Source organism: Anser anser (genome assembly GCF_964211835.1).
Source record: "Anser anser genome assembly, chromosome: 14".
NCBI lineage: Eukaryota > Metazoa > Chordata > Aves > Anseriformes > Anatidae > Anser > Anser anser.
Window position 1 is genome coordinate 8,883,181 of NC_139735.1, and position 18,498 is coordinate 8,901,678.

General features: G+C 40.2%; 1 protein-coding gene across 6 annotated transcripts in view; it reads right to left on the reverse strand.

Moving 5' to 3' along the window:
* RNF145 (ring finger protein 145) overlaps positions 1–18,498 on the reverse strand; it is a 44,709-nt gene that overhangs the window by 25,063 nt on the left and 1,148 nt on the right. For all 6 annotated transcript variants that reach the window (XM_083798300.1, XM_083798298.1, XM_083798295.1 and 3 more), the window contains exons 2-3: positions 11,354–11,567; positions 1,434–1,542 (exon numbers count right to left, since the gene is read on the reverse strand). In XM_083798300.1, coding sequence (XP_083654426.1) covers positions 1,434–1,542; positions 11,354–11,537 — 293 coding nt within the window. In that variant the 5' untranslated portion in view covers positions 11,538–11,567. The remainder of the gene's footprint in view (positions 1–1,433; positions 1,543–11,353; positions 11,568–18,498) is intronic.

An 18,498-nucleotide genomic window follows, 5' to 3' on the forward strand; every position in this document is an offset into this window, starting at 1 on the left:
GTATCAAGTAGAGAAAGTTTAGTAAGAGCACACCAAACAGTCCAAGCAATAGTTATCCAACATGTTTCAATGAAGCCTGTAATTCTCAAAGCGATACCAGTTATAATTCACATTACGGAGAAAAGCAAACAATAAAGAACTATTAAAATCAAATAATGTTATTCTTTAATGTATCAACCGAAATCCATACCATCTTCCTTTCTTTTGAAAGATTTAAAGATCCAAAATGGCTTAAGGATCTCTAGCTATAAATATTCTGGACCAAACCCTGTATCTGATGGGCATCTGTTACCAGCTTTACTTTTATTTCAACACAAGCTCTTAAATAACGTTTAGGCTGCTTTTTCTAATAAGTAAGCCTTTAACTCTAAGAGAAACACCCACAAACTGTATCTATAAAAACTCAGGACTCCCCTGAGGATGATAAAAAAACCCTTTCCTTCCTACCCAGTAAATAAGAGGCCATAATTCCTCTCTTGCATCCTCATCCATTCAAGAAATCATTAACTGAAACTCTGACAGCCACAACATTGACATGTCAAGTCACCACAAAGCCTTCCTTAACACTCCCCTGAGCTGCAACGTACTGCATAAGAGATATTCCAGCAAATGCTTTGGAACAACAATTTTGATGCAGAAATAGCAAACCTATTACTTCACTTAAATCAATCAAAAGCACATTTTTAAATGTTTCCCATCAGCAGGCACCAAAATAAATCAGGCTCAAGTCCACATTTTCAAAACTTCCCATGTAAAGACATTAATGTGAGGGTACTCTCTTTGGTTCCAATTAAACATCTTGTCAGTACGAAAGTTTACATTGGCTTTCAACAGATTTGGCTGGAGCCAAACAAAGGAAGATGATCTACTTTGTCCTGCCTTTCTCACAGTTTTCCAGCCTCTTGCTTTGTGTTTTAAATCCAAATACCTTTCTTTTTGTTTTCACTGTAAAATATATTACACAAAGATGAATTTAGGAATCAATTCCACCGTTACTTTACTTTTACCAACTTCCACAGCTATTTTCTCCCTCCTCCTAGGTGCCAGGAAATTGAAGGTAACATCCTGTCTGCTTTGTAAAACAGTCCAGTGTTGAAAGCATGTAAACCGAGCCATTGAGTAAGTCAGATTACTACATCAGAGACAACATTGCGTCCTGTAGTGCTTTCTCTTAGATTAATGGGCATTACACTCCACACAAAAGCAGCTCAAAACTCCTTTAAGTCAACAAAAATACACCAGAACTACTTGACAGCACATTTAATTCCATGAACTTTTTCACAATAAACGGCATGATATATTTAGGTGTCTGGCATAGAAAAAAGTGCCTCCATAAAACCAGACCTAACCCACTTGCAGAAGATATTAACAAAGTATCAGTTACATTTTTAAATCCCAAATAAAACTAACAAATCTAACCCATTTATTCCTACCTGGAAATCTGGTGCCCAGCATACAGCAGCAATGCGGTCAGAAAGTACAGGTAAAGCTGAACAAGGTGTTGCCTTGGTAAAGTGAGGAGCACAACACTTAAGATGTAACCTGTAACAGAAAGCAGAGGTTGACGTTTCCAAAAACACTATTTAACCTCAAGTCTCTTGAAATATGAACTAACAGTCAAGTTATTCAGATCTCTTTAATTGCCTTTGATTTCATTTGGTTTTAAAACTCAGGTACCTATATTTTCCTCTTATCAAAACAGCACACAATATATTTTTTTTTTTTGGTCATGAACAGAAATAGCTCTACCAGCTTCTGTAAAATTACATCTAGGTATCAAGCAGTGAATTTGACCTCCAGTATTTAAAGCCGACAATTATCATAACCTATGTAACTAGGGCAAAAGGCCTAGGTGTCTCTCTTGCTAGTGAAAATGAGCTTCGGTGTAACAGGAAGAAAAAAAGGCCTATCCCACCTAACAGCCTCAGTTATGTGATGTAAAAAATCTTTTTATTACTTTTTAAGCAAAGGACACACAGAACACTTATCCATGCTGATTATCATTACATATTTTTTATTCTTCCACTGCAGCTTCATGGCATTAAGACATTTCACATGCCCATGATTTGAGGTAGACACAGGCTCATCTCCACAGCAGCAACGTTCGAGCACATTTTAAAGCACATTGAAGCCATCAGGATGCTGCAAATCAAGGCACCTTGGCACAACCTATGGCTTATGTGCACTGACACCAGCAGTTCCCTCACTGCCTGATAGCATTTAGCAAGATTGTAGAAAAAGACCCAATGCAGATACAGGGCTGGTCTTCAAAAACACAGCCTGGCTGCTCAGCAGCTTTTACAACAAACAGAACAATGATCCTCTCTTTCCTACATGCTTTCATTAGGATACTTTATTAACACGGTACTTTGAAGTCCACAACTGGGCGGTGATGCCCATCCTCTTCCCCAGACAGGCTGAGCAGGTCAGAGACCCATCGCATGGTGCCCTGACTAATCTTTATTTCCGATCTCACCACCACAATGCAGTGCACTCATGCTCTTTTCTGAAGGTCAACTGAAGTGCCTGGCACTGAAACCCATTTAGGAAAAAAAAAAAAAAGCAATGGGCTAGCAACTTCCCTGCAGCTAAGAACAAAACACCAAAGGACTTGGACTGTCATTTAAAGCTGTATCATACACATTACACTTCAAGTATCATCCATCCATTCAGCAACTCTGGGCACAGCCTTCTTAACCAAGTTAATTTATACTTTGAACTTTTTAAAACTACTTAAGAAGTAATGCAACTCTAGATTAAGCACTCATAAACGTGGGACAAACAGCTACTATAGAACAACTTAGGAACATAATATGTTCCCATATTTGATAAAGATATGATTTCAAAGTCAGTATTTATGTAGAAGTATTTCAAGGCTACTTAATACTTCCCACCTTCAATAAACAATCTCTAAAATTCTGTGAATACTTAGGTCTACAAGAAGGTAACTTGCAACATGCTCCTAGAGAAGGCATCAGACCCACAGGATGCCAAGCAAAGATCGATTCAGGTATGACAGATGATGATACATGTGACTATGATAGACAAAAACCATTTACTCTCCTTCTTTCCAAAAGCTAAAATAACTGACAGTTTCTTCAATTAAAATGAAATACCACTGAAGTCACCACTACTGGTTTAGATACTGAGCAAAAACTATTTTTATTTTAATCTTTCTCAAGGGACCTGAAACCCAGCACAAGTTTCTTTCTAACACTTGTTTTACACAGAATAACGTGCTTCTAGTTAATTCAATAGTGCCAACACTCCTATCTTAGGATTTCTTAGCAAACACCAGTACGCTGGAGAATTCATCTTCTCTGTTCGCCACCTTCCTTCTACCAAACAGACAAATGACAAGAGCAGGAATTTCCCAACAGAATCTCGAAGACATTTAACTAGTCTGCACCACACCACAGCTTCACCAGCTCTCTAAGCACCTGCAGACACTTTTAATATCTAGTCTCCTCTGTAATTACCACTTCCCCTTGATTGCTTAGGTAGGGACACCTCTTTGGTGCACAGCCATGCACAATTCCAGCCTTTGAGTCAAACCTCTCTAAACCTTTCCTTCTCGCTGCAGCCCGTGACTCACCTTCAGGTGGAGGAAGCTAAATGGGGTTTATTATGCAGTCTTTTATTCCTCTTTTTCCCTACAAACAGTCCAAGAGTACCTGTTCACTGTATCTGCATTCAAGCTCTGCCATCTTCTTTACCTTATTCCATCACATGACAGTCCGCTCCTAGGGCACATGATGATGTACTTGAGCAGTGCTAGGATAATTTATGTAAAAGGAAGATATTTTAGAGGGCAGTTACTGCACTGCCACACAGCCATGCTACACAGGAGTATTTTAGAAGTGACTGAAGTTCATTCTTCTCCATGTGATCACTAACTAAAGTATAGGATGGACTGAAGGAACGAAAAAAGGTCTAAATGCACATCAGAAGATACGAAGACTACTGCCCCATCTGTGCCTTTCAAACAGCCAGCCTCCCAACAGCAGGGGGGAGCACCAGGACAGCCAAGGTTACTGCAGCAGCTTTGAAGACGAACACCACTGCTCACGGGTTTGGGCCAGAATTTAAATGTTTACTTGGAAACAGGCCTTATTTGCTCTTACGGTTAGGTTTTGAAGAAGGGGAGAGTGAGAGACGTTTAAGTAGTTCCCTTTCACTCTTATTTACAGTTCCCTCTTATGACTTGCTAAGTGAGAGTTTGACACCCTCGATACTGCAATATTTGCATTTTTGCTGCAGAGGCCCTATTCCCACAGTGGTACCAGCCTCATTTTTATCTACAAGGCTTCTGCCAAAAAAAGAAAGCAAATAACTCATTATCAAACTGGCTCATTGCAGAAGAAAAGGAAGACAAGCTCAAATTCAGACATACTAGCAGTGACATTCTATTCCCTTTCTTTTCACTTCAGCAAATGATGTAATTAGTACACAGCATAAATGAGATCCCACTTCAAAACAAAGGCCCAGAAAATGAAATTTCTCACGGCAGCTTTCTCATCTAAATCATTACATTCTGTTTTCATTTGCACCTCCTCTGTCAGAAGCAAGCACAGTACTGAAAATATACACCCATCCCTTTTGGAGAGATTCTCCATGCACAAGGCTTTACAGTTTGACAAACATCTTAGTGGGCAATCTTTAGCCATGGGTTAACAGTAACTAACTGTGCCAGCCTTACAAACGCACGCTCCTCAGCACCCATTCAGGAGCACAAGGAAGCAGGGAGCTTCTACCGCCTTTTCCGGTACTGATTTAGGCCCCACTGGGGAAAATAAAGAAAAACTGCGGGGGGAAGAAAAAAAAAATCAGCAGAAAAACTAAGTTAAACATTGCTGGATGCGAACACGTATTAACTGGCTCATGACCTCATTTCTAACTTGTTGATTCAGCTAGATGAAAACCTCTCACCGCGCAGTGCTCATTGTCAGAGCAAGCAGCAGCTCACGCTCAGATTGCCTTTCAGCACTCTATCTGCATCCCACCAAGGTGTTTCCCAGCTGCTCTCACCCCGTGTTACCTTTTTGCCCACTCAGGTGCCTGAATTTTATTGGCATGCTGCAGGCAGCGGAGGCTTCTAGAGCATGATCAAAGTTGCAACTCATCCTCTTTATGAGACATTTTAGCGCTCATTTGCATGATTACAGATCCCTCGTGTCCACTTCACATTATTAATCAAAGTTTCCTACAGGTTTAGTCAAAAAATGAGAGCTCAGCATATGAAAGCCAATTCAAGAGTTCATAACATTTCTTAGTAAAACCAAACCATCTCTTGGATGCTGCTTCTGCAGAGGCTTGCCAAGGAAACACTGCGCTCAGAAGAAAAGCAGCTCCTTATGCTGGATGCTACAAAGTGAGGAATTCATATCTGCGAGCACCAGAAAGTAACAGCACAATTGCTTGGATTGTACCAGAAATTTAATTTGTGAGGGCCTATCTGCCCACTCAACCATACCCTCTGAGGATAAAGGGCACATCTTACAATACCCTGTAAAGCGGCAAGTTGTGATCGCAGAATGCCATCAAGACTCACGTCTGTCCTGACTCCAAGTAGGAACCCTGTACCACGGAGTCTGTTACTGCATTTTAGCCTAACCCTTGACTGTGCTCATTTCAGTTTATTCAGAAGATTATCTGGCCACAACATACAAGTACCCATAACAGGGGACAGACTTCTGAAAGACTATATTTGATATGACAGAAACAGTATAACAGCTTGCACCTTTATTTTCAGTGAGTCTACTTCTTGCGGTAACCAGTCACCAGAACAATTTATGTAGAGATTTAATATATTGTCTGTGCCTAAAACACCTATTTCAAAAAACGATGGCTTTCAAAAGATTGGTTTTAGAGCTCCCAGTAGGTAAAGGCAAGATGCAGAAGTTACCAAGGGAGATTCCACAGCCTCTTTGGCGCAGGTTGGCTCAAGACCAGAAGGAACCACAACAGCCACTCATTTTTAAGTCACATAACAGGAGAGAAGAAAAGTTCTTGTACATCCTCAGCTTGTATTAAGAATCTTTGAAGAATAACCCAGCCAAATGGGGCCTTCTGAATTGTCTGGGACATCTGACCTGCGAGTGAGACCAGTTCTTCATCTGTTGTTAAAAAACAGTCATAGAGAAGCACCTCGCACAAGGACCTCTCCTGCATCAGAAGTGGCTCCAACAAAAAAACTTAAGCAAAATGTACTCAGCGGAAATCAACCTACAAGCCAAGCCATTCGGAGAGCACTTAATGCCTAAATCTGTATCAGTCTCAAGTAGCCACTGGGGCACCAGTGCTAGCACCACCAAGTGCATCTTTCATCTAGCCTCACGGGTGCTAGCTGAGCAGCTGTCCGAGGCAGCAGAAGCACGGTGGGCTTTAAGAGGTGTTGCTTTTTTGAGGAGTGATGTCTTTGTGTGGCAAGCCACGGCACTCCTCTCCCTCACCCTCCCACTCAGCCAGAGCTGCCCAAACAAATGTTACATGCTCCAAGAAGTTTCATACTTTGAGCTAACACTGTAAATATTTTTGCCTTTCTGAAAATATGTTGAAAAATTAGTTCTACACTGAGAAAACACAAATCTAAACCTACTCGTGCACAAGAAAATTAGTATTTACCCAGTCATGGCACAGCGTAACAATAAACCGAGATCTGAAACCATCACCAACATCTGCATATCTCAGTGAAAAGAATTCCAACAGAACAATCTACTCGTTACTGGGGCACTGCCATCGGTTTCAACAGATGTTTCTTGAACTATTAAATGTATAACAGATTCGGTATTCTGAGTATAAACAATCCAAGAACAGGGTTCTGTACAGATTTACAGTATTGTTTGAACAAACCAATGGACTTTAGGCTCTAGTTCTGCTGTATGAGTCAGGGGCTGTTCCTATAATACAGCACACGTAACAATCAGAGCTCTGGCACTAACCACAACCACGGAGAACCTGAAGGGTCCTGCAAAAGAACACAGAACTGGAAGTGGAGCTATAAGAATATGAGCACTCACAACATATTCCGAATTATGAACACAAATTGCCAAGTTATCATTAGACTGGTGCTCAAAAAAATACAATAGTCAACAGAACCTCATCAAATCTTAAGAAACTCCTTTCAAGCAAGGTACTATTGACTTTTTTTTTTAATAAAAAAAATGTACAAGTTGTCTAAAAGAGTTACCAGTTTTGTACATAAAAGTTACTTTAAAGTATCTGTATACTGAGAAAGCTGCTTAGTAAAAGCCTGGGACACTATGGCAGCAGTATGTGAACCAGTAGTCTCCAGAGCTGGAAAGAAAAAAAAAAAAAAGAGTGTGCTGAATTCTGACCATTGCATATCCTCTACTCTCTTCTGTCTTTACCAACTGTAGCACACAGCACATTTAATCAAAAAGGATAAAAACATACTAAGGTTTTTTATTTTTTGTAAGAAATAAAGGCCAAGTCAATGCCATCAAATTGCATTTAGTTAGAAATAGCTACAGTTTAAAATAGTAACACTCAAAAAATAGTTCTACTACCCATTTATCTAAGTGGTGCTAGAAGGAGGGTGACAGAAGATACAGGACAGCAAACTCAGATGCTGAATCTGAGCAGCGCCTTGTCTTTGTATGCATTTGCACATTTAGTCACACACCCTCATCTCATGATTTGGGGAAATTAGTTTCTGGAATGAATCAGCTGCTTGCTTCTTCTCACACCAAAGCTCCACATCACACTTTTTATTGCATTTGTATCAGACTGCTCAATCTTTCCTCTTAAGAGAAGAGGCACCACAAAAAGCTGTACAAATAAAAGACCGAATTAACCCATGAGAGCTCAAAGAAAGTGGGCATACCACAGCAATCAGCTACCATCAGATGGCTGCATGTTCTGGTTTCTCCTTCCACAAGCCCCTTTTCTAAAGGCATCATTCATAAGTAGTTCACACCTAGCCAGCAATGTGACCAAACGATTAAGGTAACCACACAGCGTTGTGAAAGATGATGCATGTTCCAATTATTCCAAGTGTTTAAACAGTTTCATTCCTTTCTTTCCCTGATTTTTTTTTTGTTACAAGGAATGCAGTTTAAGATAGAAAACTGCTCTCATTTTTATTCTTAGGTAAGAAAACAGACTGTGTTTAGTGCACTTCTACGCCTTTAGCACGACAGTGACATTAAGTTCCAAGTCTGACCATGATTACAGGTTAAGCACATGACTCTTCTCTTCCCATTTAGTTCAGAGTACTTAAGAGTTAGAACAAATAGCATCACTTTGGCCTTCACAGGAGAAAATTATGTGGTTGCAACTGTTTCCACCTTCTGCATCAAAAGAATAAAAAAAGAAGTGACTGTCCCCACGGAGCTCCTCTACAGCGTAGAAGCAAGCACTGAAGTCTGGCTGTAGCAGTGTGCACTAGCCTACACCACATAAAAGTCAGAGGAAGTAAGCCATTTTTAGCTAGCACACATCCTAAAGAGGATGCTTTAATTTATATAAAGCAATTTTAACAAAATGTTAATGAAACCACATTTTACCTTTTATATTTGTAGACAAAAAAGTTGGTTTTCTAATGCTTTTCCTCTGGTATCTTTCTACGTGGTAACAGTGTGTCAACCTACTAGAGCACCCTGCCTGCACATCTATCACACTCTCCTCATGTTGAAGCCTACTGCAGGCCATTCAGCAGCCTTTTCCACCTGCTGGAACAGTAATCACAGCGCCATTTGATAAACAAAACTACTTCGTAATTTTCCAATGCTGAATTAATCTGTTTACATTCAACAATTCTAACCAGAAATTTATCTCTGCTATTTGCACTGCTTTGCACAATTATAGTTAAATTTCATCCAGTTGAACTTGCGGCAGAGAGGTTATCAGGACGGAATATTTTTCCTTCCACTAAAGCAGATAAGGGCTGTTTCATGAAAAGATATGAAAGGGAAAAGCCGTATCAAAGAACAAATTGCATCTGAGAGGCTTTTATTACATTCTCAGTACTGCTAACTGGAACATGAATCACACCTTAACATATATCACCCCACCTGACCAACTCTAATTGCCTTTTCAAACTTTGAGTCCAATGGTTGGAAGAAAGTGCCTTTAAACAGAAAAGATATTCTTAGTAACGTCCCGATTGATCCTCAGTTCCGCGAAAAGGTTCACTATATCAAGACTAGTAGATGTTATTGATTTTGATGGCTTTCTAATCAAATCATTCCTTCAGCATCTACCTGAGATAGATGCACCTGATCTCCTAAGCTGTTAAAAGCACTTCTCTGATACGGTAACTTTTAAGAAATTCAGTGACTGATTGATATTGCAAAGCTGCTGCAGCATTTGCTGATTCTGTATTTGCTTACTGCAAATATGAAGAGGACATTTTTTTTTTTTTAAATAAATTAGCACGCTAAAAAATATCCACAGTAAATTGTCATCCAAATTACATGCTAGCAGTTAATTTCCCCCAACATATCTTCAAAGCAGCTTTATTTCCCAAACTGGTGGAAGAATACTTGGTTTCCCTTACAAATCCAATGTATATGTTCTGATACACTATTTTAATTAAGGTTATTCTGTAAACTGTTGCAATTAAATCTGCAGAAAAACTCATGCAAGTTGACTTAGCCAAGCCTCACACTGATGTAGTTTTAAGAAAAAAAGCAACAACCAAGGAATAAACACAAATCAACTTTATTTAAAGAGTACTAGCAAAGTTTTGTCACTGAAAAAAGCCTTAATATCTCTTAGCACAAGCAACTTGCTTGATTATTTACAAGCCCTTGATCTCAGCAACTACCAGTTGGAAAAGTGAAAGTACAGACACAATGCTGTAAAAGCAAAAAGTAAAAGTACTGCTGAGTGATTGTATGAAGAGCACAGAATCAGAATCCACTGGTTTAGTACTAAAATAGCCTCCAGGTGAGAAATACTTTGAAGTAATAATACTTATCTCTGTAATGCTTTTTATTAGTATATCTCAACACACTTCAGGGAGGACAAGGCTATCAAATTGGTATAAAAAAGGGCTGTGTCACAACTGGAATTTACCTTCTGATAACCTGCTACACAACTGTTAGTTTTGTATTAGAAACTGATTTGATGATCCAATTCCTAAAATGTACTTGTGTGTACACAAGTCGCATGCACAGAATGAGCAAAGCAAGAGAAGGCCAGGTATAGCTACATGCCTCCATGGTCCTGCGTCCCTTTCACCAGCAACAAACAAGGACTGTCTTCCACAAACGTATAAAACCCCATAAAGCAGTAACACCAGCTTTTTGCACTGGAAGTAGATACACTGCTACCCTTAGCAAAGTAGAATGGAGCCAAAACAAAGAAAGCCACGTGATTTTAATGACAGTGAATAACTTCCAAACAGCAGACATTTAATAGATTAAAACCAAAAAGTCACATGCCAGCACTTCTGCAGTCTGGATTAAAACCCTGGACATGCCACTTCAAAAAACCACACTCCTCTAACAACTTAACTAAAGGGCGTTTCCTTGAGCTGACTGCAGTACATTGTTATCCTCCAAGCCATCTACAAGGAAGAAACACTGCAGAATGGGATAATTACATGCTAGCCATTTTCTCTCAAAGCTAGGCAGTACTCATGTAGGTCCTCATTGGCTATCAACCTCATCAGTCTGAATCCAATCCCTAATTAACCCCCTGTGCACTCACTAGATGAATCACATACCCACCTGGAGAGCAGGTCCCAGAACAGCAATCCTTTCATCTCCTAAAACCAGACTTCTAGCATTTCAGCGCTAGACTTGCAGGCCAAGGTTGAAACCCCAGCCCCCTGAGCTGTGTTAGTAATTTTGTCCATTTATCTGCAACACAAGCAGTAGTTATGTGCTCTAATCAACTCAGAGCGTATATGCAGTTCATAGGGTTGTAAACTGAAGAGCCACGTCCACGCAGCAGTGAAAGCCAACTTCCTGGTGCTGTGGTCACAGTCAGGCAACCTTTTCCCTAGTCTTTTTTTTAATGCCAACGATATAAGTTACAATACTTTTGTCTGCACAGCATTTCCAAGCAGCTTTTCTACTAGCCGATTGTTTCCAACGTCACTGTGCTATTCTTTCAGGGCATCGATATTGTTTCCAGACACCAACTTTGACTCTGTTTACATATCAAAGCTAAATAACAAAGCTCCAGACCCTAGGCAGAGTTTATTTACGACTTACATAAACAGAGCCCCATATTAACTACAGTTCTGCTGATTATATTTATTATAATGCTATCTGTTGAAATCAATATATTGCCATGCTATTAACAATTTCTTAAAATTCTCATAGCGAGCAGAATGGAATTTACTACAGCAGCATTTTCTCTTGAATGCACGTCCACTTACCCACATAATGCATATTAAGGGCCAAGTACTTGTACTGGAAGAGAGGGTTGTTGTGCAGGCTACTTCTTTGGATCTGCTGGAAGAATGAGCTGACGTCCCACCTGTACAAGACATCCAACAGCATGATGCTCGGGACCCTCAGGGCCACATTTAATATTGCCTCCAACTTCTCCTTCGCAGCCATTCTCTTCCCCTTCCGTGAATTGGCAGCAGACTGGAAATAGCACAAGACAGAAGAGTAATCAGATCAATCTCCCTGTACAAACAACTATTACTGATCATCTGAATGGGGCTTCCTGTGCGGCCACAAATGACTGAATGAATCAACTGAGTTAAATTCACATCCAGACAGGACAGCTTCTAATGTTGCTACATGAAGATCAATTTGCTAGCAATTTTCCATGGTGATACTGTAAAAGGGGGGCTGTGGGAGTAGGTTAATGACAATAAAAGTGGTCAAAGGGTGTGCACCAAACAAACCTTTATTCTTATTCGCACTAATTCAGCATCCAAGTCCCCAGCCAAAGGACCACAGTGTACAAGATACTACATAGTGATAAGCTACTACATGATAATCTTTAAAAACCAAACACCAACAAAATTCACAATCTCCAATGAGCTGTTCTATTTCTATACACTATTCCTATAACTCTCAAATAAAATAATCACCAGCTAAAAGTTCAAACACTTTAGATTCATTTCCTCAATGCAAACTGAAATAATTTCCAATACACAAACTTATAAAAAAAAAAGTTATTTGTGACATTCATTAACCGCTATGATTGTATACTTTTATGGAATTGAGGGCTGGCGATTTCAAAGATTAAGATTAGTGACGCAAATATTCTGCTCATTTTAATGTAATTCACTACAAGGAATCACACAAACAGAAGACTATATCCTCTCTCAGGAGTACCAGAAGGTAATTTAATTGCTGAGCTTGAGAGCAGAGTAGATGGATGATGCAAGACAACAAAGGGCTTTTTTTAAAAAAAAACTTTTTTTTTTCCCTCTTTCAAAACGTAAGGGAAAAAAAAATGGTCCACAACAGCATCTCAAAAGGTATCTAGTCACCAACAGGACCATTTTAAAGAGCAATGTAAAGAGGATGTTTCCACATCCTGTCAGAGCACTGCCTTCAGCTGAGACCCTAAAGGAAACGTGTTGTTTAAGCACTCAGCCACCCACCCACGGCCAAGCATCCACCCCAAGCTGTGTTTGTAAGCCACCAGTCATACACAGCACATTGGAGCAGTGCAGCTGAAGGCAAGGCCAAGGTGGGGACGATCCCAGTGAGTGTTCATCCACAAGCAGCCATTCAAACAGATGCAGTCACCCCCAGCACCACCAGCCTGCAGCCGAGTTCAGGTTTAACCTTTTCTTATTAGAGCGATGCTTCGAAAGAACTGCGTCCCAGCCACCGAAACAGAAAAGTCTGCATATGGAACTGCACTTCTCAAAGTTTTACAGGATTTCATTCAAATGGTCATTGTGAAAATTTTTAAAAAGGCAACACGGCAGCACAGCATGAAAGGAAGTCATGCTCACACGCAGAAACCAAGAAACATTTCCTACTTGTACGGAGACACACACACACAGAATCATCTGAAGCTGTATTTGTGCTGCCACAGACAAGATGCTACCAGAAAGGTGCACACCTAAAGCCACGCTGACACTTGTCAAGGCGTGATGACAAAACTAATTCAGCTCAAGAAGCCACGACAGATCGATACCGAGACTTGTCTCGGTAAACCACAGGCTACAGGGCTTCTGCTTGCCCTCGCCTAGCCCACAGCCTGGCCTGCCAGGTTACGCAGACATGGGCACCTTTTCCAGAGCCCTACAGACCCCAAAGGCAGCACAGCCCTCCCCGGCACACACCACTCCACTGGGCATTTCACATTGCCTCCCAAGGGGAATTCAAAGGCCAGCAACAACGCTGGAAGATATTTAAAATGAACAACCGAAATCATAACCCAAATAGCTTAAAGAACGCTGGTGCTCAATATTTAGTGTGAATGAAAGACGGAGTTTTAACGTATGGTGCTGACCAAGTGCAGGTTGGGACCTACATAAAGCGTTTCGGCTGTGTACGGAAGTTCAAGCCTATGCTCAGACCAGCTCAGAGGACAATTCATACGAAGACATTTCGAGCGTCCTGTACTTTTTTTTTTCCCCAAAAAACTCCTTGGTTTTGCCAAGCATGCAAAATTAATTACAGTGAATTAATTGAACCAAGCTGCCTCCTGCTTTTCGCTAGGTTACTTTTCCAAGTGGATCAGGGCTTAGGAGTGGGCAGGAGCTGCCGTACAGGTTTTCACACCGTCATGAAATTCCCCATGTAAAGTGCCAACAAGCACCTGATTTCAAGTTATGCTCCTGTAACCAGCAAACCTCCTCTAGTCAACAGCAACAACCAGACATGAGACAAGAAGGAAGTTTCCACTTTCCCTAAGTACTCCGAATGCAGACTTCCATGGACTTTTCCAAATACTGAAAGTTAACTTAGATTCTGCACATCCAAATTAAACTGAAGAATTTTACCTTCTACATTCACACACACATGCTTGAGAATGTAAGAAAACTAGAAAGTGCAACATTTTTTTTACCTACAACAGCAAACTCCAATTGCAATCTTGTTAAAACAAACTCAGAAAACCACATTCTCTTACAATCGATGGGCCATGTATTACGAGCAGCAGCCGCTGAAACACTGCAGCACATTCTGTCACTGCCTAACAAAGCACCCAGTGCTAATAAGAAACTCTTTAAAATTAACTTCAGTGGCAATGTGGATGTGTTAAATAAAGCCTCAGTTGTAATTGCTGCCAAGTTCTAACAGAACGTAATGCAGGCAAGCAACAAAGTCCATTGCACTAAGCTCATTATATTGTAAAGAGCTCTCACAATACATTATTTTGATTGGTGTAAAAACAAAAACATTAAGCCTCTAAAACCTTTAGACAAACGATGATGACAAGAGTTGCTGGATGCTCGGACATTAGAGGAACACAGGCCACGTTTTAACATAGCCAAAAAATGGACTTCAGAGCAGGACTGGGAAGCCGCAAGTTTTTGCCCCAGAATTTTTTCCTGATGATTTCAAATGTCTCCCTGTTCCAAATCAGGACAAGAAAAAGAACAGTCTTGGGAAGAAATTCTGACTTCACCTCTTCCCTGAGTGCAAGCACAGCTGCGCTATTTGACCACAAACAGCTTTAAGAAGTCTCCCATCATAACTGATTAACACTCATGGAAACATTCTTATTTTCTAACAACACAGAACTGCTCAAAAATCCCTTGATCAGCTGGCACAAACATTTTGTCAAAAACATATTCCTGGCTAGCTTTAAAAAAAGACAGTAGAATTCACAAAACCTGATTTATTATTTTTTTTTAAAAAAAAAGCTATTACAAATTGGTCCCTGCTGATTCCATTAGCAAAACAGATTAGCAGCGAGCTTAAAAAACCCTCAAAGACAACATACATTTATTTTCCCTTTAATAGGAATTTTTTTCTGAGGATCTGCCTTCACATAAAAATTTGCCACTTCATCTGAGGCTGCAATTTATGCCCCAAACCAATGTAACTGATTTATGCACCGATTCAATATTAAACTATCACATCACAGGCAGCAGATACTAATAAAGTACGAGGGGACACACAACCTGCATCCATTTATCCAAGCAGGCCCTAAGTCACACGAACAGAGTTTCTAATATTTAGAAAAGCATTACACAAAAGTTACTTAATGCTTACCGAACTATATTGGAATATTTGCAAACCTAAGAGTTGTTCTGATACTACCGACACCAAAAATCATTGTAGAAAAATTCAGTAGCTCCAACTGGGATCAGAACTTCACAACTAGACTGGATCCTGCAATGTCTAGTCTAACATCTTTGAACAAACAAGGTGCTCATTCTCCTGCAAGATTAAGACATAAAACATTTGAAAGATTGACCCCCCGCCCCCCCCCCAAAAAAGAAATATTTTCAACTTCCATTTTTCACGTCTATGAAACTCTAGTGATTTTGCATACATCCATTAACAAGCAGACTTTGATCTGTAATCTAGTTTTGACTTTAAATACTGAAACTGAAGATATTCCTAAACCAGGAGTAGTCTGGTTTTGGTTTTTCCAAAGGGTAAACACGGCTAGACAGATCTTGAAGAGGGGAAAAAATCCTGACTTGCAACTATGGAAAGATTCAATGTCACAGGTCAAAAAATTAAAATACTAAAATTAGTCCCAAAAGTGCTATATTCATGCATTTCTCAGAACCCTTCTTTCCAAGTGCCTGTCCTGCTCTTGAGAAAAAAAAAAAAAAAGGAACTTGAAGTACAGAAGAATCCCATCCTCCAGAGACTTAAATCATCAGTCTGGGAGAGAGAAAACAGAGAAGGGAAGGAACAGGACAAAAAGGTTTATCAGATGTACACTTAGAAAAGAATTTCCCTGTGTGAGCCTGTAGGAAAAAAAAACACTACAGCTCCGGAGGGTTACGTGAGTCACTGATCCATCAGAACAGCTCTTTCCCATGCAGTCAGCAGCAAGGAAAGCAGAAAGATGCCTCACTCCTGTACAATTTAAATGAGGCCAAGTTCTGTTTTGGCTAACAAGGACAGCACTCAAAATTTCTGCTGAGAAGGCCAGACACAATGAGCATACCAAGCGCACTAATAAAGCGGTGAAACATTGCAGTCGTGTACTGTAAAGCTACCATTAAGATCCGGTCAGCATCTCCAATAATACTCCCATTTCGTATCTCAATACGTTAGTAATTTCAAGTAGTAACTCTTTAGTATTTAGCATTCGATTCAAAGCTTTAGAGAGTGTCAGGTGGCAACAGAGTATTCAATCTTGCCATGTAAGAAGTTATAAAGAATAAACAATATTCCCCTCCCCATCTGGTTTGACAATATGGATTGCTGTAGAGCTGGAGCGGCGGTGGGACTGGAGAACTGTTATTTCCATCTAGAAAACAAATGAATTGCTAAATTCCTGCTCAGGCAAGACCCAGTCAGTTATCAACTGAGACATACCTGAGTTAATCATTTCAAAAAAATGCATAATATACTTCAGGAAAAACAACTTTTACCGCAAAATATGTAGGCACCACCTCATAGCTGTTCATAGGGACCTAAGAGAGCACACATTGATATTAAAGACATATTAAAATGGCAAAATAAACTAGAGACAGTTGACTCTATAGTAGAAAAATCTACATTTCCAACTTTCTATATTAGCAAGCTTTATGAGGAAGAAGAAAATCAATTCAGGAAATGAGAATGCATATCACAGCACTGTGAAGTTAAAGTTGCTTTAAAGATTTATTTCTGGAGTACTTTCATACGCTGTGAGCAGTTCCAGCACACTCAATTATATTGCAAGTGGATTATTTATAGGCAGCCTGTAAAACATCCTGTCCCTTTTAGTTTTCATAACGAGCAGGTAAGACCAGGGAACTGAACTCAGGGACTAACGCATGGTAAGAGAGGTTAACAAATCCAGCAGGTATGCAGGAAAATCTTTCTGTGGTTTCCTACGGGATCAGCTCTCTGCCTGTGTATTATCAGTTCAAACCCAGCCACACTAAGAGGGGCTATCTGCTTTTTAGACCACAGCTTATCTGTCCAGTTAAGCACCTGAAATCTAGTTCATTAAATACCTAAATAAATATATTTAAGTAAACTCTCCAGGGAAAAAAAAAATCTAGACTGAATCACCAGAAACCAAACTGCTTTCAGGTCCTTTTCCAACTCTATAGTTTCTTGTCATTTCAAGGTTCAGTTTATTAGCTAGTTATTCAGCTTTTTTTTTTTTCCCCTCCCCATCACAGCCATATTTGCAAGTCTACACCTACAAGCCTGCCTAACCACATTTGTATCAGCATATTCTGAGAAAATCTGGGCAGCAATCCCAAAGCGCCTCTGCAGAGGACAGAATACCCCGGGGACCTGCACGCGGAGCAGTAATGACAGCCCAAGATGATGCAGGCTCTGACAACCTCCCTCAAAGAGCTCGATCACAGAAGACCAGCCACACAAGTAAAGCTCAGGTACCCCCACAAAAAACCTGCAACCCGAACGTGTAACCAGGATGCAGTTAACATGACAGGATGAAATATATCCCATCCTCCACAATTGCTCATTTAGTTTTTAGCCATTTCAGATACAGACGCAGCCTATGTTTAGCGCCTGCAATGCCAACAACTGGCTACCCAACTGGTTGGAAGTTAAAATAGAAAATAAGACTTTCAAGATTTCTTTCTGTCAATACTGTAAAAGTTTCCATTGTTGCACCTTATCTATTTGAGTCCTTTAAATAAAGAGCATCGGTTTCCAGGCCTGTCAAATAGGCTGCTTAGCTTCCTGCACTAAGGGACTCGTGCGACAGGAAGATCAAACAAATGGCAAAAACACTTAGAAAAGTCCCTTTTAAAGCATGTTTAAACTCAAGACAGGCAGGCAACTGAAAAAAAATTTCCAGAAAAACTCCATGAGGTGAGCTATCCACTTCTGAATGCTCCTTTCAAGTACGCAATTAATTACAAAGCAATAGGGCTTCTCTAAAATGAAAGGAAATGCTTTAAAAGTAAGTGCAGAGAAACCAACGCACAGATGTCTGAATCATATCGAAGGTGCTAGACATGAATATGCACTTAAAAGGCAAAACTACCATGACCCATCCAATTTATAATCACATCAAACATTCCCAGGTGTGTCTGGAAATAAAAATGGATTCAGAAAGAGAGTAACCAGTAACCACCAAACAATAAAAAAGCCTTGCAGCGAACTGAAATAGAAGCCCTCTGCATGTACGCATGAAGAGGAAGAAAATAACTCTAAAGTAGCAAATACAGCAGGTTTTGAAGAGTGCAACATGAAACACTAAGCAGGCTTACAGAGTTTTCCAAGGCACACCCATTCATTCAGGTCTTGCTGGCGTGATGTGCCTTTCTGCATCTGCACCCATTCCAGCAGCTGAAGCAGAGCAGACACTAATCTCCTTCCATCACCTCCAAAGGAAGGAATTCCCCAGGATTTCTTCAGACGCACACAGCTCGGTTCATCAGAATTAGGTTGCTCTAACGTCAGCAGTTCCTCCTAAGGCTGACATAAACAAGGTGAATCCTGCGTT